Below are 25,005 nucleotides of genomic sequence, written 5' to 3'. Positions count from 1 at the left end.
AGAGCCCGCCCCTCCTCTCGCGCGGCGTCTGTGCTTGCGTGCTAAGTTGGTCCAGTCCTTTTGGACTCTGCGACACTAGCTTCTGTGGTCCGAAAGAGTCCTCTGTCCATGGGGTTCTTGAGGCAAGCATACTGGAGTGGGTTGTCATGCCCTCCTCCAGGTGATCTTCCCAACCCAGGGATGGAACCCCCGTCTCCTGCGGCTCCTGCATTGCAGGCGAGTTCTTTTACCGGTGAGCCACCTCCCTCCTTGGGTCGTTGTGGCTCTAATTTTCCCGAGTGATTCCTCCTCCCGGGGGCTGCGGAAACTGGGCAGGGTCGCAAAACTGGTCTCTGGGCAGAAAAAGGGAAACCTCAAAACAAACTAAGAACCGAGCGGTAACTTGAAAATTTTTCCCTCCAAAGTCCTCAGCCTACCTTTCTGTAGTACCCTTCTGTACTGTTTATACATGATGGCCTGCCTCAGGGAACCTTGCCCCTCTGCCTGACTGATAAATCAGGACCTTTGTTCAGGACCATGTTCACCTGTGGATGGCTACAGGAAGGAAGAAATTGACACATCCCTTCCCCCAGGCTTGCCATTCCAGGAGATATTTGCAAGATGAAGGGGCTTTTTACTTCTCTTCCTCACCCCACCCCGTCCACCCCACTCTGTTCTATAAAAGAACCTGGCATCCAGACCCAGATAGGATGGTTATTTTGAGACATTAGTTTGCCATCTTCTTGGTTAGTTGGCTTTTGGTGCAGTGAGTAGAGCCAGCTTGGACTTGGTAATGCTGTCTGTTCAAGCACAAGCTGCCTGTTCTCTTTGTTTGGTGCCCTGCAATAAATGCTGTACTTTCCTTTAACACAACCCCATGTCAGTAGATTGGCTTTGTTGCAGACCCAAGTTTGGTTTAGTAACACTTCCAAGACATAGTTCCAATCTTTCTCTCTTTTGTGGCATGGCTTCTCTAAACTGTCTGGAGAAGGATAAGACTGAGTGCATATATCTGGCAACCAACCTATTTTCAAGGAGGACCCAGCAAGGTAACACATCTTGTATTACTTCTCATCCTTCTCTAGCTAACTTCCTTCCAAGGTGTTACTCATTCTGGTTGTCATAAATTTGTACCTTCCAAATAAAGTAACTTTTGCCTGTAGGGCAGGATCCACGATTTAAAATGTTTCTATTATTGACACTACATAATTACATGGCATGTGTTCAAAAAAGATTATAAAATATATGATCACTGTGTGGGAATTCCCTTTCTAGTATAAAATACCTATGGAAGTGTACCAGAGAGAAAATGCACATCAACATACAAAATATAGTAGATTTTTTTTTTTTTGCTTTACTACATCATACATACACATGTTTCAAAATTCAAGAAGTACAAAGTGAATTAACAGTGAAAAGACTTCTTCCTACCTTTGATCCCTAGCCTCTGAGTTTTCTTCCCTAAGACAACCAATGTTACCACTTTTTAATGTATTTCTCCAGAAGTTTCTAGATATAGTAGCCTATGTATTTGTTTTTGCCCTTTTTTTCCCATTGAGCAATAATGTTGTAAATATTTTAAAACACATCTTGGTGATAACTCTGTGTTACTATACAGTTACATGAAAGCTTCATTTTCTTACATTGCTTCACAAAGTAGCCACTGTATCAATGTATTATAATTTAACACTCTTCTCACTTTTGCTATAAAAATAAGCCTGTAATAAATTGTATATATGTATTGCTTCCCATTTTCAAGATAAATTATACTAGACATGGAATCTCTGAGTCCAGTGTAACAGATTAGCTTTTGACTGATGGTATCAACTCTTTTAGGGGTGACTTTTTCTCTTTGGGGGCCGTCTCTGCTTTCCCCTTCTCAATGACCTGAACAGCCTTCAGCAAACCATCCTGCAGAGCCTGGTTCTTTACCATATTAGAGATCATGAAATTGACATCTCTTATATACATCTGCCTTACTTTAGCAATGTAGTGTTCTGCCTTGTTACCATGTGCTACAAAGAAGATACACAGTGCTGTGATATCTCCTTCTTGCAACCCATACTCCTCCAGAACAGACTCCCATACAACTCTGATGCGCGTGTTCTTGACTTTGCGTCTAAGGATGGAGGCTAAGGTGGGAAGACTTCTCACCAGATCTGGCAGCTTCTCAAGCACACGAGTGTGCAAGTGGACAAGTACTTCAATGACGTAGCTGTATAAAATATTCAATTCCATTGAAGTGAACCTACAAAAAATGTGGGCACTTCTTAAGCAGTAGAACTCTCTATGTACAGCCATAAAGTGAATTTTATTAGGATAATTCAAAGAAGTATAAACATACTAGGAAAACTTTAAACAGATTGGGTTAGAGGTCTCCAGAGAAAGAGAACAAGACTAGGATCTCTTGACATAAGAAAAGCCATTGTTTATCTAAGCAGTTTTGTGATCTAAGCCTGGCCACAATGCTTGCCCTGGAACAGGTCTCAGGAATTCATAATCTTAAGGGAAGTGATGGAATGTTGGAACAAAGGAAAAGCTATCAAGAGACAATAGTTCAGTGATAAGTGTTAGTTGCTCAGTTGTGTCCAACTCTTCCTGATCCCATGGACTGTTGCCCACCAGACTCCTCTGTCCGTGGGATTCTCCAGGCAAGAATACTGGAATGGGTTGCCATTTCCTTCTCCAGGGGATCTTCCTGACCCAGGGATTGAACCTGGGTCTCCTGCATTGCAGGCAGATTCTTAACCATTTGAGCCACCAGGGAAACCCAATTCTTCCTAAAAGGATATACGTAACAATCTGATATGTATCTTAGTGCTGCAGGAACTAAGGCCCCACCCAGGTGGTGGTGGTGGTAGTGGTTCAGTTGCTCAGTCATGTCCAGCTCTTTGCAACTCCATGGACTGTAAGCACACCAGGCATCCCTGTCCTTCACTATCTTCCAGAATTTGTTCAAACTCATGTCCATTGAGTTGATGATGTCATCCAATTATCTCATCCTCTGTCACCCCTTATCCTCCTGCCTTCAGTCTTTCCCAGCATCAGGGTCTTTTCCAATGAGTCAGCTCTTTGCATCAGGTGGCCAAAGTATTGGAGCTTCAGCTTCAGTATCAGTCCTTCCAATGAATATTCAGGATTGATTTCCTTTAGGATTGACTGGTTTGATCTTCTTGCTATCCAAAGAACTCTCAAGAGTCTTCTCCAGCACCACACTTCGAAAGCCTCAGTTCTTTGGTGCTCATCCTTTATGGTCCAACTCTCACATAGCTTTGACTAGACAGATCTTTGTCAGCAAAGTATTGTCTCTGCTTTTTAACACATTGTCTAGGTTTGTCATAGCTTTTCTTCCAAGGAGCAAGTGTCTTCATTTCATGACTGCAGTCACCATCGACAGTGATTTTGGAGCCCAGGTGGAAGATAGAATGATGACGTTGACCTTTTCTGACCCTTTTGACTTCATCAGTAAAGCTTGAATTCTGTCAACCTTTGCCCCAGTTCTCTGCTGGTCTCCTCTGTTCAAGCTCTTTCATGAATATGCATCTATCCTTAGCTTAAAACTTCCTGATTTTGATATTTGGGAAGACACTGCTTAGGGAAAGATCCCTGCTGTTCTCCTTACTTGCTGCACATAATAAATCCTTCCTTGTCCAAATCTTTGGCTTGGTTGTGTCTTTTGGCCTAACATCCACCAAGGGGCCAACCCAGCTTTTGGGTTCAGAACAGAAGCAGCTGTTGTAGTTTAGAAAATACTTTCGAAATAGGGCCTGCCCTACTACAAAAGCCAAGACATGGAAGCAACTTAAGTGCCCATCAGCGATGAATGGCTAAAGAAGATGTGGTATATATCTACAATGTAATGTTACTCAGCAATAAAAAAGAGTGAAATAATGTCCTTGCAGCAACAAGGATGGACCTAGAGGTTACAATACTAAGTGAAGTAGGACAGACAAATATCACAATATCACTTATATGTGGAATCTAAGAAACTAGTACAAATGAACTTACTTATGAAACAGATTCACAGACATAGAAAATAATTTTATGGTTGAGTGAGTGAAGTCGGTCAGTCGTGTCTGACTCTTTGCGACCCCATGGACTGTAGCCTACCAGGCTCCTCCGTCCATGGGATTCTCCAGGCAAGAATAATGGAGTGGGTTGCCATTTCCTTCTCCAGGGGATCTTCCCGACCCAGGGATCGAACCCGGGTCTCCTGCATTGGAGGCAGACGCTTTAACCTCTGAGCCACCAGGGAAGTCCTAATTTTATGGTTACCATAGGATAAATTAGGAATTTACAATTAACAGATACATACTATTAAAAGAATTTTTTTAAAAAAGAAAAGAAATAGGATTTGCACTAAACTGTATAGCTTAGATCTCAGGCCATTCATACTACAAATTTTTCAATGGCAGAGCACTTATATTATCCATCTCTGTGTTATTAAGACTTTGCCAAGCAAGGGACTCTGAGATGTGTACCACAGTATGGCAAGTAAACCAGCACTCAAATCAATCTTTTTTGAATGAATGAGTCTGAGAAAATGTGATTTCTTCACAACCCATTGTTGGAACCATATTAAGAAACCCAGTTTTAGAATGACCACTGCAAGCTCTCATGAAACCACAAAATTCCACTGATTTCTGATTAGATACTCACTTGAGTGATAGAACTGCTGTCCATAGCTCATCTTGGGCTCCCTGGTTTGCCAAAGTCTTGCTATGATCTTCAAATTTCTGTGTCAGATTATCCTTGGTGAAGTCCAGTTCTTTAAAGTGTGCTTCTAAAGCTTGGAGTTTGTGGTCTACTCTATAGGATAACAGAATCAAAGGTTAATTTGGGTCAGAGCACAAAACTAAGATCTCGCCTGAAGATAAAGCAACAATACATTATTTACAGTCACTATCAGTAGCTATTTAAATTTTACAATTATGGATAGATGTTCCCATTTGCCATTCTCTCTAGTCATCATCCCATTTCTTGCATTCCTTATATTGCCGAACACGTGAATTGCCTAATTATCTCAACTATCTCCCTCATCTTTATTAATATATTGTACCTCATACTATAAGAAGTATTTTATACAAATTTTAATTTGATTCTCACAACAACCATAAGTAGTGAAGCAGTCACTTTTACTATTTTACAGATAAAGAAATTGAGTCTCAAAAAGATCAAGACTTAACCATCATATAGCTATTAACAAGTGCTGAGACCCATATTTATTAAGGTGGCTTTCTCCACCTTACTCTGACTATCAAAGTCTTATGCATCAAAGATAAGCTCATTCCATGCCTGCTTGAATCCCTCAGCCTTTCTACCTGAAGATCTGCTCCTTGCCTGCTTCTCTGTCACAGACACTGTCTCTATTACTTGTCACTCCCCATCTCTTCCTTTATTTTTAGAGTTAGCTTTTCGTGATCTAAATTGTAAACTCTTGAAGAGAGAGGATCATAGACTATTTCTTGAACATCTTTATGCTTGTCCCCCAATACCTAGCAGAGGTCTTACACAGAAGTAATAAAACATGTCTTCTATGACATTTGTGGTATTGGTGAAATGCTAGGCAGTGTAGCAGCAAAAGGGGGACCTGAGTTGCTCTGAACAACCCTGATCATTAGAGGGCGCTGTGGCACCAAAATTACGTCTAACTGAATCACAAAGAACTGAAACCCTGCAACTCACTTGGGTGAAGTCACCCACGCTGTCTTTCATGGAGTGATACACAGCCACTTCCCTGAGTTTCTATGTCCCCAGTGACCTGCATACTGTTGTGGTTGCCTAGGGTTCTGTCCTTGACCATCTTCTCTTCTTGGTCTTCACTTTATTCCAAGGTTAATTAGATTCAGGTACCACCCCTCTCCTAAGCTCTAGAGCTGAATTTTCAACTGTGTTTTGTACATCTCCACTTAGATGGTGGTATCAGACTCAATTGTCTTAAGCTGAATTTACTAAGTAAACCCCTCCCCTTGTATTCCATCTTCAGAAATTTCAGCAATGGAATTTTCTCATTGCTCTGGATTCCATATACTTATAGATAGAGCTCTGTATGAAATGTGCATTTTCACTGAGAAGATCCCCTGGAGAAGGGAATGGCTATCCACTCCAATATGCTTGGGCTTCCCTGGTGGCTCAGATGGTAAATAATATGCCTGCAGTGCGAGAGACCTGGGTTTGATCCCTGGAGATGGGAATGGCTACACTGCAATATTCTTGCCTGAAGAATTCCAGGGACAGAGGAGCCTGGCAGTGTAGAGTCCATGGGGTTGCAAACAGTCAGATACAACTGAGCAACTAACATTTTCACTTTTTTTCAAGGCTCTGTATGAAATATGCATTTTCATAGGAACGTAGGCCTACATTACCTAATATGCCAGCAATCTGTCTACAAGTCAAAACTATTATATCTTGTAAACTCTTTGTATTAACTTTTAGACCTTTAAGAACGTACTGCTTATAAGTCATCTCCAGCTTGAACTCTAGAAATAAACTCTAGCTTGTCGATCAGTATAAAGGTTTACATAAATTGAAGCAATTATTTGGAATCCTTTCACCAAAAGGCATTAAATCTTAAGCAACATGTCTGCAAATCTGCATTTCTGTAACAGTTGTCCAGCTCAGTTAATGGGATCACCATCTACCCAATTCCTTGAACTAGAAATCTCAGAATAACTCGCTATTTTTCCCCTTTCTCTCCATCAACATGTCTCTAATCTATTCCTTCCTCTTTATCTCTAGTAAGTCAGTTAATCACCATCTTTCACTTCGACCTAGGATTACAGTAGTCTAACTAGATTTCTGCTTTTCACCTCCAATCCATCCCCTAGAGATATTCTTCTAAAACACAATTCTGTTCTCATAACTTGACTATTATACACATTTTATGCTGCTCTGATTTGCTTACTGATATTGCTAGAGTCAAGCTGGATCTCCTCAGCAGGAATTGTAGACTCTTTAACCTTTGCCCCTATCCTCTGCCAGTCCTCTTGCACAACTTAGTCACCAGTCACATGAGACATCTAGCTGCTGACTGAATACGGTATGAGAGTCCAAGCATCTGTGGTTTACATGTACTGTTTCCTCACCCTAGAATTCCTTCCCATATTTTTATTTCTTGCAAACTCCTACTCACACTTTCAGATCCAGTCTAAACGTCCCTCTATGAAGGGTTCCTTTTCCTAGTATCAAAGGCAAAATTCATTCCTCTCTTCATGTTCTCATAGCCCTTTAAGAGCATCACCATTATGAGGTCAGTCACGTTAAATTGTAAGCATTTTTAAATAAGTCTGTTATTCCAAAGGCTGTGAGCTCCTTGAGGACAGAAACCACATTTTACTTATTTTTGTAAGCCCAGCATATAGCGCATGCATTAATCGAATGGAATATAGCACCTAGGAGGAAATTTTTCTTTATTATTAATGGACTCAATTTTTGAACCTGAACACATTAACAGAAAAAGAATTCTAATTAGCATGCCTGTAGTTCGTTGCCTGTGTTTATTCTTCATTCTTCTCCTACCCATCTTCCCAGAAAAGCCAACCCATGCTTGCTCCCTCCCTGTAGCCCTTAGCAACCTTTTCATTGCCTCCTTCAAGGATATCAGGGTTGTGGTTTCATTGTTCATCTTCTTAAGGCAAAATGAAAAGAAACAAAACAAGCAAAACAAAAGCCCCACAGAGGTTTGAATCCAGGGTTTTCTGCTGCCATCCACTCAGCAACAGGCAGCAGTAGTGTGAGTATTCGATCTAAATTCTGCCTGAAAGGTCACTCAGTACAAGAAGCTTTTAATAGCTTGTACATCCAAATATAGTTTCAAAGAACTGATCGTGTGAACACAGGTGTCCTGGGATGCACTATAATATTTGCCTTTGAAAAATGACCCATAGTACATCAACACAGTAAAACAACCAGATGTAACTGTGACTCAGTGTATATTCTGGTAAATGGATATATAGGTACACAAATGTATACATATACTAGGATTAAATTTAATGGAAATACTACTCTCAAACTTTAAGAGCTTAATTATTCACTTAGAACTTAAATTAGTTTTAAAGAAGCTTCAGACCTTTTATAATGAATTTTATCAATGCAAAAAAAATCTAACCGTCCTTAGAAACTTATAAATATTTATTAACCTTATAGTGTTAGATAAGGTATTAGAAATAAAAACAGGCTTAAAACAGGATTTCTGAATTCAAGGGGTTTAAATACTAACTGAGGAGGTATTTAAAAGATAAATATATTGAAAAGAAAAAAATATATAAAAATATTGTGTGCTAAAAAAAAAAAAAATATTGTGTGCTGAGTAGATACAGACCATAAAAATCATAGATGATGAGAGAGTATGTCACTGAAGCCTTGGATAATTGAGTATCACTCACATTGAAAGTGCAATTTGGTTTTGGCCTTAAAGGAAATGTAGGTCATTGATTATCAGAGAAGAGAGAGAAGAGTATTACAAACTGGAGAAACTGAATAAAATCACATGTGTGGGTGGCAAGGTTATGTGATGTGGTCAGGGAACAATGAGTGAGTGTCTCTCAAGCAAAAAATTCATGTGAGAGAAAGAAAACAACAGCATTTAAATTGATTAAGAGTCAGGTCATGGATGTATTCATTCATTGAATAACTTATTCATTTATTCAATATTTGCTGAATGCCATAAATACCAACTGAATGGAAAAAAAAATATGAATGAATGACCAGCACTATTCTAGGTACTGGGAATAAAATGAAGAGTAAGGCAAAATCCTTACCCTAAGAAGCATACTAGTAGGGAGACTGAAAACAAGGATTACAAAAAAGTGGATGGTTCTAGATAGCCTGGAAAGGAGTTTGGACATATGTATTTGTTCTCCAAAGTAGTATGGGTGTTTAAGATGGATCCAAACAGGAATAAAACTAGAGGCAGAGATGTCCCTCAGGAGACTGGTATCACAGTCAGCTGTGAGGTGATGAGATTACAATGTCTGTCCTCAGGAAAGAGACAGATCTGAGAGACAATATAACTGCTCAAGGACCCCTGGGGGTTGGAGTCAGTAAGTCTCATGTGAATCTTCAGAAAGCTTGGGTGTCCTGAAGGAATCGAGTCCTTCCTTGCCTCGGGGGGAAAACCTTGCCAGGATCTGTGTCCTACCCAGTGGCCATCGTCCCCAACATCTCCCCACCTCTGCTATTTTTTCCTCATTAACAGAATCTAAATCCAAATATTGTTCAAGTATTGGGCAGCTGTGTGCTTCAGGGTACTCTGGGATCCACCCTATCCAGTCATAAGGAGGGTAAATCTTGATGAGAACAAGCCAATCAGTAATTTCATTATTGTTGCCATTATCATTGGTTTAGGAAGCGGCAGGTGGCAGAATTCTGGCCTGTGAAATGTGAGAGGAGGTTTACTGTGAGGCTTCTGAGAAAAAACTTTTTTTTTAACTTGTGATAAAATACACATAATATAAAATTTACCATTTTTTTTGGTGGAGAGCAGTGGGAAAAATGGAGGAAAGTAGTCAAAAGTTACAAACTTCTAGTTATAATAAAATAAGTAAGTCTAGGAATGTGATGTACAGCATGGTGACTATAGCTAATAACACTTTTATATTTTTGAAAGCTGCTAAGAGTTGATCTTAAAAGCTCTTATCACTGGAGAAAAGAATTGTAACTATTTATGGTGATGGAGTTAACTAGACTCAACGTGGTAATTATTATGTAAACATACATATATTGAATCATTATGTTTTACACCTGAAACTAATACAATGCTGCTGCGAAGTTGCTTCAGTTGTGTCCGACTCTGTGCGATTGCATAGACGGCAGCCCGCCAGGCTCCCCCGTCCCTGGGATTCTCCAGGCAAGAATACTGGAGTGGGTTGCTAGTTCCTTCTCCAATGCATGAAAGTGAAAAGTGAAAGTGAAGTCGCTCAGTCGTGTCCGACTCCTAGTGACCCCATGGACTGCCCCCTACCAGGCTCTTCCATCCATGGGATTTTCCAGGCAAGAGTACTGGAGTGAGTTGCCATCGATTATATGTCAATTATATCTCAATTTAAAAGTTTTACCATTTTTGACCATTTTAAGTGTACATGACTGAGCGACTTCACTTTCTGTGACATTAAGAACACTTACACTGTTGTCCAAACATCACCACCATCCATCTCCAGAACTTTTTCATCTTCCCCAGCTGAAACTCTGTACCCATTAAACACCAGCTTCACATTCTCCCCTCTTCTTAGCCCCTGAAACCACCATTCTACTTTTCATCTCTATGCTTTTGACTACTCTAGCTCCTTATATAAGGGGAATCATGTCCTCTTGTGACTGGGAGAAGAGTTTTTCTGATGATAAAAATAAATACATGGAAGAAAATGCTCTCCTAACCCCTCAATATTGTTGGGTCTTCCTTCACGTGATGCCTAGGACTGCAGCATCCAAGCTATGACAGCCATGAGGGGAATCAGCTCAGGGACTTCCTCCAAAATTAAAAATAGAGCTACTACTATATGATCCAGCAATCCCACTTCTGGATATACATATCTAAAGGAAATTAAAAGAGGGTGTCTATGAGAGACCTGCATGCCCATGATCAGTGCAGCATTATTCACAATAGCCAAGATATGGAAACAAGCTAAATGTCCAATAAAGAAGGAAATCCTGATGTTTGCAACAATGTGGATGGACCTTGAGGGCATTATGCTAAATGAAATGTCAGACAGAGAAGGACAAGTACTGCACGGTATCATTTATATGTGGAATCTATTAATAAATAAAAAGTTAAACTCATAGAAACAGTAGAAAAGTGGTTGCGAGGGACTTGGAGTCGGGGGAAGAAAGAGACTGGGAAAAGGGTAAAGTTAAATAAAAAAGAAGAAAGACGCTGTCACTGAATTAATCTCCCCTAGAACTGTTTCATTGCTAGTATGCTTATTATGAGGAATAACGACTTGGCCTTATTGATTAAGCCTTTTATAGTTCAGACTTGGTCCTTAAGGAATTCAGCAAATGAAGGAGACTTTTTTTGTGTGTGTGGGGTGCCCATCACACAGCATTCAGGATCTTAGTTCTCTGACCAAGGATTGAACCCAGGCCCCCACCAGTGGAAGTGTAGAGCCATAACCACTGGAAGTCAGGGATTTCCATGAAGGAGACTTTATACACCAGATTCTTCTTTGCTGGGGTTTTTTCAGAAGCACTTCATTTCTCTAGAGCTTACATTAGTTTTCTTATGGGTAGACCTGTGGCCAGTATCTTGACAAGGAAATAAAACAGGAAAGGAAGAGAGGAATGGGTGGAAACTCTGACGTAACCTGGCATCTCTGTCCTCAGCTCACTCAGAACAAGCCGTTGGGGAACGACCCCCAGGCCCTGGAAGAACGTTTAAAACAGGGTAGAGGGCAAACAGTTCTGTTGTGGGATCAGAGCCTGGCAAATCTACCCACAGTGCCGCTTCCTCCAGGATGCTGCCTGCCTATCCAGATGCAGTACTTGTTCCCTTCTCACACTTGCATTGATGCTTCTTGCCTGTGCGCACCTAAACGGGACCTGCTGATCAGTCCATCCTGGATTGCCTCTCTGGTATTTGGCCTGTTGTCTGCCCAATATTTTGAATTTCCTGATCTCTTCTGCCAGGCTCACCTTCTGCATCCTTCTTGTTCCCTGTCATATTGGTTTTCAAACTTTTTTAGCTAGTGAACTTTATTTTTACAGCAGTTTTAGGTTCACAGGTAAAATTTATATATCCCTGCCCTCACACAGACTTAACCACACCTGCCTGCCCCCCCACCGCTGCCATGAGAGACAGCCTGCCCCATAGTGTATATCTGTTACAAGAGATGAACCTACACTGACACTTCCTTATCACCCAAAGTCTCTAGTTTACATTAGGTTCACCCTAGGTGTTGTCCAGTCTGTGTGTGTGCCAAGTCGCTCAGTCATGTCTGACTCTTTGTGACCCCATGGACTGTATCCCGCCAGACTCCTTTGTCCATGGAATTCTCCAGGCAAGAGTACTGGAGTGGGTAGCCATTCCCTTCTCCAGGGGATCTTCCAGACCCAGGGATCAAACCCAGGTCTCCTGCATTGCAGGCAGATTCTTTACAGTCTGACCCACCAGGGAAACCTTGTCTAGTTTATAGTTTTTGACAAATGCATATATAGGTATTCACCATTGGAATGTCATACAGAACAGTTTCACTGTATGCTCTGCCTATTCTTCTCTCTCTTCGCACAAACCTCTGGCAGCCACTGATCTTTTCACTGTCTCCATAATTTTGCCTTTCCCAGAATATCATATGGCTGGAATCACAGTATGCAGTCTTTTCAGATTGACTTATTTTACTTAGTAATATGCATTTAAATTTTCTTCATGTGTTTTCATGGCTTGATAGCTCATTTCTTTTTAGCTCTGAACAATATTCCATTGTCTGAATGTATCACAGTTCTTTTATCCTTTCACCTATGAAGGAATCTTGGATACTTCTAAGTTTTGGTCTCTATGAATAAAGCTGCTATAAATAACGTGCAAGTTTTTGTGTGGACATAGGTTTTCAGTTTATTTGAGTAAATACCAAGGATCTTGATTGCTGGATGGCATTGTAAGAGTATGTTTAGTTGTGTAAGAAACAACCAAACTGTCTTCCAAAGTGGTTGTACTATTTTGTACTTCTACCAGTAATGCAATTAGGGTTCTCGTTGATCCACATTCTTGCCAGCACTTGGTGTCATCATTGTTTTGGATTTTGGCCATTCTAATAAGTGTATAGTGGTATATCATTATCTTAATTTGCAATTCCCTAATGACAAATGATGCTGAATATCTTTTCTTGTGCTTACTTGTCATCTTTGGTAAAATGTCTGTTCAAGGGTTTTGCCTTGTTAAAAGTCAGATTGTTTCCTTATTGTTGAGTTTTAGAAGTTCTTTGTATATTTTGAACAATAGTTCTTTATCAATTGTATCTTTTTCAAATTTTTTTTCCACAAACCTTTTTTATAGCAAAGTTGCAACATATATTCCTACCTGCTTTCTGTTTCAGGGTACAGATCTTTGAAAGAACGCTGTACTCAAGAACTAAACAGTAGTGCTGAGAAGTAAATAGTACTTTGATCGGTGAAAACAAGCATCTGAGAAATAAGCATCTAAAGCAGCAGTAGGTTTTTGTTGTTTATCCTAGAGCTGAATCAAGAACCAACAATTGAATACTTTGAGTACTATCTTTGAGTACTGAACTCAAAGTACAGATGCTAAGTGAGTAATGTTATTTCTGACTCAGGGAAAAGACCCAGGAGTTTTTGCCAGATATTAAGTTACCATAAAGTTTACTAATAGCCACCTTGCTCTACAAGTTCTTGTAAGAGTAGCACAGGTGGATAGAAATAGGACTTGTTAAAATGATATCGAACACTTTGTCAGGGGGCTGCCAACTGGATTTCCCCCACATTTTTAGATTGCTCACTGTGCAAACTTCAGGAAAATGCATTCAGTCCAGATATTTGCCTACAGCTGTACATCAGAAGAAGATTTCTTTGCAAATTTATAAAGATTGCAAAAAGGATTCATTGAGAATGTCTGAGTTCATATTCTAGAAAGGGAATTCCATACATTTTTTCATGTCCATGACCAGATTCAACCTTTCACCTGGCTCAGTCATTGGATAAAAGCAAGATCCAGACAACAGCATTGATTCCAGGCAATCATTCCATTTGCTTGCGATCTGCTTGGTTTTGTTTCCTCTTATTTCTAAAACCTTGGTGTCCTTCAGGCCAAACTGTCCTTGGGCTCTGATCAGATTGGTACAAATTCTTGTTCTACCACTTCAAATTAGATCTGTGAGCTTGTGCAGGTTACTTAATATCTCCCAGCCCCTAGTTCTGTATTTTAAAATAGAGGCCATTATCAAAGGACTTTAGAGGGGATTGACCCTTAATTACCCACAGAGGGAACCTGTACTCTGTGCCGGCTTCCTTCCCTTCTCTGTCTCACTTTCCTACTTCTGTACTATGGGCGCTTCCTGGAATTGTAACTGAGTAGGACCCTATGTGGCCTTCCCAGGACACAGCACTACCCACGCCCCCATACACATCCTCCACTTGCCTTTTTATTTATTTATTTATGGCTGCACTGGGTCTTTGTTGCTACAAGTGGGCTTTCTCTAGTTGTGGCAAACAGGGGCTGCTCTCTAGTTGCACTCTCGGGCTTCTCACTGTGGTAGCTTCTCTCATTGTGAAGCATGGGTTCTAGGTGTGCGGGCTTCAATTGTTGCCGCACTTTGGTTCGGTAGTTGTGGCACATGGGCTTAGCTGCTCTGCAGAATGTTGGACCTTCCCTGACCAGGGATAGAACCTATGTCCCTTGCATTGGCAGCCAGGTTCTTAACCACTGGACCACCAGGGAGGTCCCCTGCCTGCCTCTTGTTTGTAGGAAAATTTTAGCCTCCTAGGCCTTCCATGAATTCTGAAGAATAAATTTAATCAGAGAAGTGAGAAAATGCAGAAACAAAGGAAAACAGTCAAACAAGACAAAATAATAATAGTTTAGCCATCAAGCAAAGTCAAGGAACTTTAGTTCCTCCTCAAGGGCTTAGATAATCTTCTGAGCTGTTTTCTTTGAGGTATTTTGCAGACACTGAAGCCCCCACCAAATGGAAGAGGTTAACTGCATTCTGTCCACAAGCACGTAGACCCCAGACTGGCTGGAACCAGAAGGTTAATGATGTTGGTTCCTGAGTATCCCACCACCAACCGATCAGAAGAATGTCCATGAGCTGATCACACACCCACAACCCCTCTCAGCATGTATCCTCCTCCTCTCTTCCCTAAATAATTTCTGGGGAGCAGGGAGTTGGTTCATTTGGACATGAGTCTACTTCTTTCCCAGGATTGCCAGCTTCCTCAATCAACCTTTCTTTGCTTTTACCCAACACTTCTCTCTCTGTATGGGATTCTTGAGCCATTAGCAGCCGAACCCGAGTTAGGTAACGGAATCATCTCACACGCCAAAGGCAATTCTCATCTTAGGTCCTGCTCTGGGAAAAGCCAAATTGAGAATACACTCCTATACCTGTATGACATTTCTTTATTTTTATTTTATTTTTTATTTTTTTGTATGACATTTCTTGTTCAAATATTAATCTCAAAGAATCTTAGCAGCCCCTACTTGCTAGATTGGCTACTGATCCCCAGATGTGTCAGTGTGATAGGCATACTCATAGACAATGGGATTCTTATGGAAACTTCCATTAAGGAACCAGCGAAAAACATACAAATAGTTTACCTACTTCGAATACATTGGTATTTTTTAAATGAATAAGGGTTTTAAAAACACTGAAGTGTAACACACACAGAACACTGTGTATCATGTTTGTGATAATTTATAAAGGGAAATCGGAGAAGGCAATGGCAACCCACTCCAGTACTCTTGCCTGGAAAATCCCATGGACAGAGGAGCCTGGTAGGCTGCAGTCCATGGGGTCGCTAAGAGTCAGGCACGACTGAGCGACTTCACTTTGACTTTTCACTTTCATGCATTGGAGAAGAAAATGGCAACCCACTCCAGTAGTGTTCTTGCCTGGAGAATCCCAGGGACAGCGGAGCCTGGTGGGCTGCCGTCTGTGGGATCACACAGAGTCGGACACGACAGAAGCGACTTAGCAGCAGCAGCAGCATAAAGGGAAATGTCACTAAAATGGCACTGAGAAGGCAGAAGGGGGAGCTTTTATGCAGTACCACTCAAATTATAGGAAAACTATCAATTACAGACCCCAATAGAAGAATCACCAACAGGAAAGAATCATCAATTACAGGCCCCAACCAGACAAGGTGTATGTTGAGTATCCTACAAGAAATCAGCTACCCCAGCAACTTAACCAATGAGAAAATGTCATCACCCTGAACTCCCACTTTTCTCCAATGGGCTTTCATTCATGATAATAATCTTCCACTTCCTCCTTTTTCTCTATAAAATAATGTTCTTCTCCTTTGTTTGTTGAACTTGCTTATGGTTTTTGCTGTGGCTTGTTTGTCTTGAACTGCAGCTCTCTGCTATTCCCAACTAAATCCATTTTTTGCTAGTAAAATAACTTTTAAGATCAATATGCTCGGTGACTGTGATGTTATGATATAATAAATACTTATTGGGTCTTTGTCCTGGATCTTGGCACAGAGCTTCTAAAACTCTTATAACTTCCTAAGTGGTAAGAGTAACAGAACATCTCTTGTTATAATTGTCTTATGTCCTTAGGTCCTAAAACAGGTAAAAGGAGCATCTTTTATTATAATATTTGGTTTTATTCCCAGTTACTAAAATGGCTCCAGAGTGATAAAAGTGAAAGGAGTGTCCATTGTTATTCATAGCAAGTCACTTTCAACAGTACCTGAGTGTATATTAGTGAGGCAAGTTTTAGAAAGCCCCTAAGGATGTCAGCAAATTTGGAAAACTCAGCAGTGGCCACAGGACTAGAAAAAGTCACTTTTCATTCCAATCACAAAGAAAAGCAATGGCAAAGAATGCTCAAACTACCGCACAATTGCACTCATCTCACACACTAGTAAAGCAATGCTCAAAATTCTCCAAGCCAGGCTTCAGCAATACGTGAACCGTGAACTTCCAGATGTTCAAGCTGGTTTTAGAAAAGGCAGAGGAACCAGAGATCAAATCGCCAACATCCACTGGATCATCAAAAAAGCAAGAGATTTCCAGAAAAACATCTACTTCTGCTTTATTGACTATGCCAAAGCCTTTGACTGTGTGGATCACAATAAACTGTGGAAAATTCTGAAAGAGATGGGAATACGAGACCACCTGATCTGCCTCTTGAGAAACCTGTATGCAGGTCAGGAAGCAGCAGTTAAAACTGGACATGCAACAACAGACTGGTTCCAAATAGGAAAAGGAGCATGTCAAGGCTGTATATTGTCACCCTGCTTATTTAACTTATATGCAGAGTACATCATGAGAAACACTGGGCTGGATGAAGCACAAGCTGGAATCAAGATTGCCGGGAGAAATATCAATAACCTCAGATATGCAGATGACACCACCCTTATGGCAGAAAGTGAAGAAGAACTAAAGAGCCTCATGATGAAAGTGAAAGAGGAGAGTGAAAAAGTTGGCTTAAAGCTCAACATTCAGAAAACTAACATGGCATCTGGTCCCATCACTTCATGGGAAATAAATGGGGAAACAGTGGAAACAGTGTCAGACTTTATTTTTTGGGGCTCCAAAATCACTGCAGATGGTGATTGCAGCCATGAAATTAAAAGGCGCTTACTCCTTGGAAGGAGAGTTATGACCAACCTAGATAGCATATTAAAAAGCAGAGACATTACTTTGTCAACAAAGGTCCGTCTAGTCAAGGCTATGGTTTTTCCAGTAGTCATGTATGGATGTGAGAGTTGGACAATAAAGAAAGCTGAGCACAGAAGAATTGATGCTTTTGAACTGTGGTGTTGGAGAAGACTCTTGAGAGTCCCTTGGACTGCAAGGAGATCCAACTAGTCCATCCTAAAGGAGATCAGTCCTGGGTGTTCATTGGAAGGACTGATGTTGAGGCTGAAACTACAATATTTTGGCCACCTGATGCAAAGAGCTGACTCATTTGAAAAGACACTGATTTGGGGAAAGATTGAAGGCAGGAGGAAAAGGGGACAACAGAGGATGAGATGGTTAGATGGCATCACCGACTCAATGGACATGAGTTTGGATAACCTCCGGGAGTTGGTTATGGACAGGGAGGCCTGGCGTGCTGCAGTTCGTGGGGTCGCAAAGAGTCGGACACGACTGAGAGACTGAACTGAACTGAAGGATGTGGGGCTGGTTACCAGGAGACTCAACCATGTGGTTAGAGAGTTGGAATTTTCAGCTCCACCTCTCAACCTCTGGGGTAGGAAAAGTGGTTAAACGTTAAAGCAATCACTAATGCTAATGAATTGAAGCCTCCATAAAAATCCTAATCAAAGGGTTTGGGGAGCTTCCAGTTTGGTGAACAAGAACACATCAATATGCTGGTAGGGTGGTGCACCCCAAACTCTACAAGGACAAAAGGTCCTATGCTCAGGACCCTTCACCCTATGTATTTCTTCATCTGGCTGTTTATTTATATTCTTTAATTTATTCTTTGTAATAAATTGGCGCATGTATGCGTGCTAAATCACTTCAGTCAGGTCCAACTCTTTGTGACCCTATGGACTATAGCCCACCAGGCTCCTCTGTCTATAGGATTCTCCAGGCAAGAATACTGGAGTGGGTTGTCATGCCCTCCTCCAGGGGATCTTTCCAGCCCAGGGATTGAAACCACGTCTCTTACATCTCCTGGATAGGCAGCCAGGTTCTTTACCACTAACACCACCTGGGAAACCCCAATAAATTGGCAACAGTAAGTAAACTGTTTTCCAGGGTTCTATGAGCCATTCTAGCAAATCGCCAAACTTGAGGAGGTCACAGGAACCCCTGATATATAGCCAGTTATTCAGAATTACAAGTTACACTTTGGGACTTTTGATTGGCATCTGAAGTGGGGGCAATCTTGTGTGACTCAGCCCTTAACCTGTGGGTCTGTGCCAACTCCAGGCAGTTAGTTTTAGAACTGAGTTAAATTGTAGGACATCCAGCCAGTGTCTGCCAAGAACTGAAGAATTGTTTGGTGTGGAAAACCCCACACATCTTCAGAAGTATTGCATATAGAGAGGAAATGGTGTTTTTCCTTTTAATGATTTATTGCAAAGTGAACACACTCATGTAACCTTAACTTAAATTAAAAAAAATAGAATATTCTAACATGCCAGATTTGTCATGGCCTTTGTGAACCCTCTCATTTATTGCTTTCCCTCTCTCTCTAAAAGATAACCACAGTGTCTCATTAAACATTCAGTTCAGTTCAGTTCAGTCGCTCAGTCGTGTCTGACTCTTTGCGACCCCATGAATCGCAACGCAGCACGCCAGGCCTCCCTGTCCATCACCAACTCCTGGAGTTTACCCAAACCCATGTCCATCAAGTCGGTGATGCCATCCAACCATCTCATCCTCTGTCGTCCCCTTCTCCTCCTGCCCCCAATCCTTCCCAGCATTAGGATTTTTTCCTTTAGCTTTGCTTATTTTTGAACTTTCAATAAATGGAATCATATAGTATGTATTTGTAATGCTTTATGGAGATGTAATTCATATATCATACAAGTGACTCATTTTAGATGTACAATTCAAGAGTTTTTAGCATATTCAGAGTTGTGCAACTATCATTACATCAATTTTGAACATTTACATCACCACAAAAAGAAGCCTTATATCTCTCAGCAGTCACTACCCATTCCTCTCCAATCCTTCACCCCACTGCCCCCAGCACTAGCAACAGTTTATCTTCAGTCTCTGTAGATTTGCCTGTTCTGGACATTTCATATAAATGGGATCATACAGTATGTAGTCTTTTGCAACTGGCTTCATTTACTTAGCATAATGTTTCCAAGGTTCACCCATATTATAGCCTGTATTTGTATTTCATTCCCTCTTTATTGCCAAATAATATTCCATTATGCAATGTTATGTACTGAATTGTATCCCTTACCCCTACTGTAAATTCACATGTGGAAGGCTTAACACCCAATGTGATTTGGAAATAGGAACTTTAAAGAGATCATTACAATTTTATGACGTTATAAGGGTGGAGCCCTACTCCAACGTGACTACTGTCATTATAGGAAGAAGAAGAATCATCAGGGAGTACACACCTGAGAGAAAAGGCCATATGAGGACACAATGAGAAGGCAGCCATCTGCAAGCAAAGGTGAGAAGTTTCAGGAGATACCAAACCTATCAACACCTTGTAATTGAACTTCTAGCCTCCAGAAATGTGACAAATGATTTTCTGCTGTTTAAGCCATCCAGTCTGTGGTATTCTATTATGGCAGCCCCAGTAGACTAATGCATGAACCAAATGGAATTCCTAGAGCTGAAAAATGCAAAATCTATAATTTAAAGTTTACTAGGTTGGACTTCACTGGTGGTCCAGTGGTTGAGTCTGCCTGCTGATACAGGGGGCCCAGGTTTGATCCTTGGTCCGGGCAAATTCCACATTCTGTGGAGCAACTAAGCCCATGTACTACAACTACTGAAGCCTGCATGCTCTAGAGTCCGTTCTCTGCTAAAACAGAAGCCACTGCAATGAGAAGCCCTCTCATTGCAACTAGAGAAATCCCACATGCAGAAATAAAGACCCAACACAGCCAAAAAATAATAACTTTAAAAAAATGTAGTAAAAAATTTTTACTGGGTAAATTAGGCACTGGTGATGAAAGGAGCAATGCGTCTGAAGACAGGGCATTAGAAATCTTTAAAACTGAAGCACAGAGAAGGCTGAAAAATAACTAACTAGAGCCTCAGTAATCTGTGAGACAATATCAAGAGTTCTGACATATGTGTACTGGAGTTCCAACAAGAGAGGGAAGCAGCAAAAAACATTTGATGTCAGAAATATTTTCCAATTTGGTGACACATTAAATTCCAAGAAGTTCAAAGAAGTCCAAGCAGAATATACATAAGGAAAAGCATACCAATGTGACTAAGTTGATTATACTGTACTGTATAAATGAAATTTACTAAGACAGTAAAACTTAAATGTTCTCATCAAGAAGGAAAGAAAAAGAGAGACAGAGAGGAAGAGAAAGAAAGAGGTGATAGTTGTGATAATTAACTGGATTGGGGACTCCTTTCACAGTATATATCTATATCAAATCATCATGTTGTACACTTAAATATAATTTTAATTTGCCAGTAATACTGACAAAACCCATACCGAAGCACAAAAAAATCAAATTGAAAAACAGTGATGAGGAGAACATTTTAAAAGCACAAAAGAATGGGGAATTCCCTGGTGGTCCAGTGGTTAGGACTTTGTGCTCTCATTGATAGAGCCCAGGTTCAATCCCTGGTTGGGGAACTAAGATCTCACAAGCTGTGTGGCACGACCAAAATAAAATAAAATACACAGGATTAGAAACAAACAGAAAGCACCAAAGAATAAATGATACATTAAATACAGAGAAACAAAGATAAACATTACTGCTGACTTCTCAGAAAAAAATACCAGCCAGGAGAAATTGAACTATCGTCTTGAAACTGATGAAACCAAACAAAAACAAGGGGTAAGAAAACTACCAACCCACAATTTGTAATACTACCCTTCAGCATGAAGATGAAATAAAAAGTAAAAAAGATCAGATTGGAGTAGGGTGGGTCACTAATACGGTACTAAGACTAGTGTTGTCTTAGTCCCTACAGGCTGCTATAACAAAATACCACAGACTGAACAGCCTAAACACAACAGACACTATTCCTCACAGTTCTGGAGGCTGGGAGGTCTAAGATCAAGGTACCAGCATGGCTGCCTTCTTGTGAGGACTCACTTCCTATTTCCTGGCTGGTCTCTTCTTACTATGTCCTCACGTGGTAGAAGGGGTTGGGGATCTCTCTGGAGCCTCTTTTATGAAGCTCCTACTGTAAAACTTACTAACCCCATTCATGAGGCCTCCACCGTCATGACCTAAACACATTCCAAAGTCTCCACATTTCCTCTGGAATTAGGTTTCAACATATGAATTTTGGGGGAACACTTTCAGACCATAGCAAGTGTCTTTATAAGAAGAGAAAAGACAGACACACACAATGGCAGGTTGCTACTGTGAAGACAAAGGCAGATTGTAGTCCTACAGCTAAAGCCAAGGAACACCAAAGATTGGTAGGAAGGTAGGAAGAGACAAGGAAAGATTCTCCCCTACAGGTTTCTTTCCTTGGCTTCATATTTGCCAAAAGACACACTGGAACTCCTAGGCAGATTTCTGGATCTCCTTGTTTGCATATATATGCTCCCATCTCTTTTGTAGTCTGGTTCTAGAAATTTTAGTTGCCTCAGTCTCTACAAGTTCTGACTCTTTTCTCTTCAGCTCAGCAAGTCTGTCATGCTTTACTTGGAATCCCCCTTCTTATGCTGATACTTGGTAAATGCCACCAGGCAGAAAGCTAGGAAAACTGTAGAGCTCACTTCACTTTTCCTTTCAGAAATCACTCTCCTGGGCTGCCTATGGTCCAATGACTGAAGACATATATATTATTTCATATCTATTGTACAGTTATCTAATTGCTTATGACAGGAGGTTTAGTCTGGTACCAGTTACTCTGTCATGGCTGGACGTGTGTATTATTTTTTGACTGGTTCCTTCTGCTTACTGTTATGTTTGGAAGATTTATCCTTGTTGTTGAGTGGAGTAGTTAGTTTTATTTCTGTATAGTATTCCGTTGTATGAATATATCACCATCTACTTATATATTCTATTGTTGTTAGACATTTGAGTCGTTCCCATTTGTGGGGTATTATAGATAATGCTGCTATGAATGTTCTTGTACATGTCTTTCAGTATAGAATTCCTGTTGGGTATACATCTAGAGATGGAATTGCTGAGTCACAGGTTATGCCGATAGTCAAGTTTACACATATTGCCAATTAGTTTTGCAAAATGGTTGTAACAATTTTTATTCTCATGTTCAGTGTATGAGAGTCTCAGTTGTTCCATACATCATCAGCACCTTGTATTGTCAGTTTTTAAGATGCTAGCCATTCTAGTGGGTGTGTTTTAGTTTGTATTTTCTAGTTTCCATGAAATTGATCACCTTTTCTTATAATTATTTTGGATATCTACTGGCCCATTCACATCTTTTGCCCATTTTACTGTTGGATTCGCTTTTTTCCCTTGTTGATTGATCAGTTAATTGAGTTATTTACTCAGAGTCCTTTGTCAGTTATACACATTGCACATATCTTATTCCACTCTGTGGCTTGCCTTTTTGCCCTCCTAATGATGTTTTGATGAACAGATGTTCTTAAGTTTAATGTAGTCCAATTTATCAATGTTTTCATTTCATATTACATATGAAATCTTTCCTTTTCCTAAGGTTATGAAAGTGTTCTTTTTCTCTTTAGAAGCTTTATTACACTTATCTATCACATTTAGATTTGCGACGCATCTAGAAATAGCTTTTTGATGAGTCTGAAGAAGGGATCAAGATTCATTTTTTCTTCACATGGATATGCAGTTGACCCAGTTCCATTTATTACCAAGACTGTCCTGTTCTCACTGCTCTGCAGAGCACCTTTGTCATTAATCAAGCTTCCATATTTATAAGCATCTATTTCTGTCCTCTACTCTGTCCCATTTATCCATTTATCTACTCTTGTGCCCATACCACAGTCTTAGTTATTGTAGCTTTATATATTAAGCCTTAATATCATATAGTGAGTCTTCTACGTCTGTTCTTCAAGAATATCTGGGCTGTTCTGAACCATTTGCATTTTCATATAAAATTTACAACAAGCTTACTAATTCTTATAATAATACTAGCTGGGATGTTGATTAGGATTACATTGATATCTTTATAATATTTAGTCATCTAATTCATAAATATGAGGAAAACTTTTAAATTTTCTTCAGTTTTTCTCAATCATGTCTTGCACTTTTCTCTGTAGACCTTTTGCATGTATTTCTTTAGACTTAATACTAAGTATTTGATGTTTTTTGATGCTGTTGTAAATGGCATTTAAAAATTTTTCCCTGTTGCTGCTGTTATATAGGAATATTGGCAATTTTTATAAATTTATCCTTTTATTCAGCAACCTAAATTTATTTTTAATTTTAGTAATTCATCTGTAGATTCTTTTGATTTTCTGCATGCACAACCATATTGTCTGTGAATGAGAGTTTTACGTCTTACTTTCTAATTCTTACGCCTTTTTTTTCTTTTTTTTGCCTCATACTATTTAGGACCTTCCAGAGGATGTCAAATAGAAATGAAGGATGGACATATCCTTCTCTTCTCTTGTTCCCAACATCAGGGGAAAATGTGTTAATATTTTACTATGTTTCTAAATAATTCACATCTCAAAGAAGAAATCACAATAGAATTTAAAATGTTGTATTGGAACAATAATGAAAGTGTGGCACTTGTAGCTGGAAGGATGCAGCTAACACCACACTTAGAAGGAAAATCAGTAAGGTCTACGTATCCATCTCAAGATGTCTGAAAAAGAGCAAATTAAACCTGAAGATAGTAGAATGAAGGAAATAATAAAGGAACTAATGAAATAGAAAACAAATTAATAGAATTATCAAAGGCAAAGTTTGGTTCTTTGAAAAGGATATTAATATTGAAAAAACCCTGACAAGACTAATAAGAGAGAAGCCAGGTAAGCAAATAATAGGATTGAAGAATGGAACTATATACATGTAAACAAATATTGAAAAGTGAAGAGGATATTATAAACAAATTCCTGACAGTAAATTTGAAAATCTGTATGAACATCCATGTTGCTTCATGTAACAAGTTTGTTCCTTTTTATTCGGAGTAGTATTCCATGATGTGGCTATATGTCAGTTCATTTAACCATTTATCTGTTTAAGGAATCTGGGCTGATTCCAGTTTGGGGCTATCACAAATAAAGCTGCTATAAACATTTGTGTACAGGTTTTTATGTGAACATATATTTACATTTTTCTTGGATAAAGCCCAGGAATATGTTGCTGCATCAAATGGTAGTGGCGTGTTCAGTTTTGTAGGACACTGCCAAGCTGTTTTCTAGAGTGACTGTTGCACTCTACATTCCCACCATGGATAGTTTCTCTATACCTTCCCAGGATTTAGTGTTGTCACAATTTTTTATTTTATACAAATTTTTAATTTTTATTTTATAAATTTTTTTATTTTATGCAAATCAATTAAAATGTCATTCAAATTAGTATTTTTGAAGGGTGAGTTCTGCTACATGTTAAGTCTCTGTAATTGGTACTGAATCAGGTATTTGAGAGACAGGGCACAGGCATCTAAATATTCTAAAAATCTTCATTGGTGAATCTGACTTGCAAACAAAATTATGGTGATACCTTGGTCTCAGAAGACACAAGCTTTGAAGGAAATGTCATCCTATAAAGAAAGAGCCAGCCTGCCTTCCTTCCGTTCTCCCTTCCTCTCTCCCTCCCTCCCCTCTTCTTTTTTTTCCCTCC

General features: G+C 39.9%; 1 protein-coding gene, 1 long non-coding RNA gene and 1 other non-coding gene across 4 annotated transcripts; 1 reads left to right on the top strand and 2 right to left on the bottom strand.

Moving 5' to 3' along the window:
* Positions 1–5: 5 nt before the first annotated feature.
* Positions 6–24,455, top strand: LOC145538826 (uncharacterized). The gene is made up of 3 exons (XR_014077262.1): positions 6–216; positions 19,657–19,742; positions 23,770–24,455. It is a non-coding gene; the product is annotated as an uncharacterized LOC145538826 (long non-coding RNA).
* On the bottom strand, positions 1,315–7,737 carry SMCO1 (single-pass membrane protein with coiled-coil domains 1). Of its 2 annotated transcripts, none has more exons than XM_081571548.1 (3): positions 7,554–7,737; positions 4,639–4,788; positions 1,315–2,227 (listed from the first exon to the last, which is right to left on the bottom strand). In XM_081571548.1, exons 1-3 carry the CDS (start codon positions 7,601–7,603, stop codon positions 1,783–1,785), a joined length of 645 nt encoding a protein of 214 aa, XP_081427674.1. In that variant the 5' UTR covers positions 7,604–7,737; the 3' UTR covers positions 1,315–1,782. The 2 variants fall into 2 exon arrangements, with proteins under 2 accessions (XP_081427674.1, XP_081427675.1); XM_081571549.1 differs by lacking the exon at positions 7,554–7,737 and adding an exon at positions 7,498–7,523.
* Positions 4,163–4,234, bottom strand: TRNAW-CCA (transfer RNA tryptophan (anticodon CCA)). Its single transcript has one exon. It is a non-coding gene; the product is annotated as a tRNA-Trp (tRNA).
* Positions 24,456–25,005: the final 550 nt, after the last annotated feature.

The sequence above is a fragment of the Giraffa tippelskirchi genome, chromosome 2, assembly GCF_054371585.1.
Source record: "Giraffa tippelskirchi isolate mGirTip1 chromosome 2, T2T-mGirTip1v1.2.pri, whole genome shotgun sequence".
Classification (NCBI taxonomy): domain Eukaryota; kingdom Metazoa; phylum Chordata; class Mammalia; order Artiodactyla; family Giraffidae; genus Giraffa; species Giraffa tippelskirchi.
Note: the sequence above shows the minus strand (reverse complement) of the source record. Positions and strands in the feature narration are given on the sequence as shown.

Bases quoted from the DNA above. Each gene is read 5' to 3' on its own strand.
- SMCO1 (XM_081571548.1), bottom strand. From the start codon at position 7,603: ATGAACAATGAAACCACAACCCTGATATCCTTGAAGGAGGCAATGAAA. The intron at 4,789-7,553 runs GTTGCTAAGGGC...GTTATCCTATAG, and splicing joins TTGAAGGAGGCAATGAAAAG to AGTAGACCACAAACTCCAAG. The intron at 2,228-4,638 runs GTGAGTATCTAA...CATTTTTTGTAG, and splicing joins ACAGCAGTTCTATCACTCAA to GTTCACTTCAATGGAATTGA.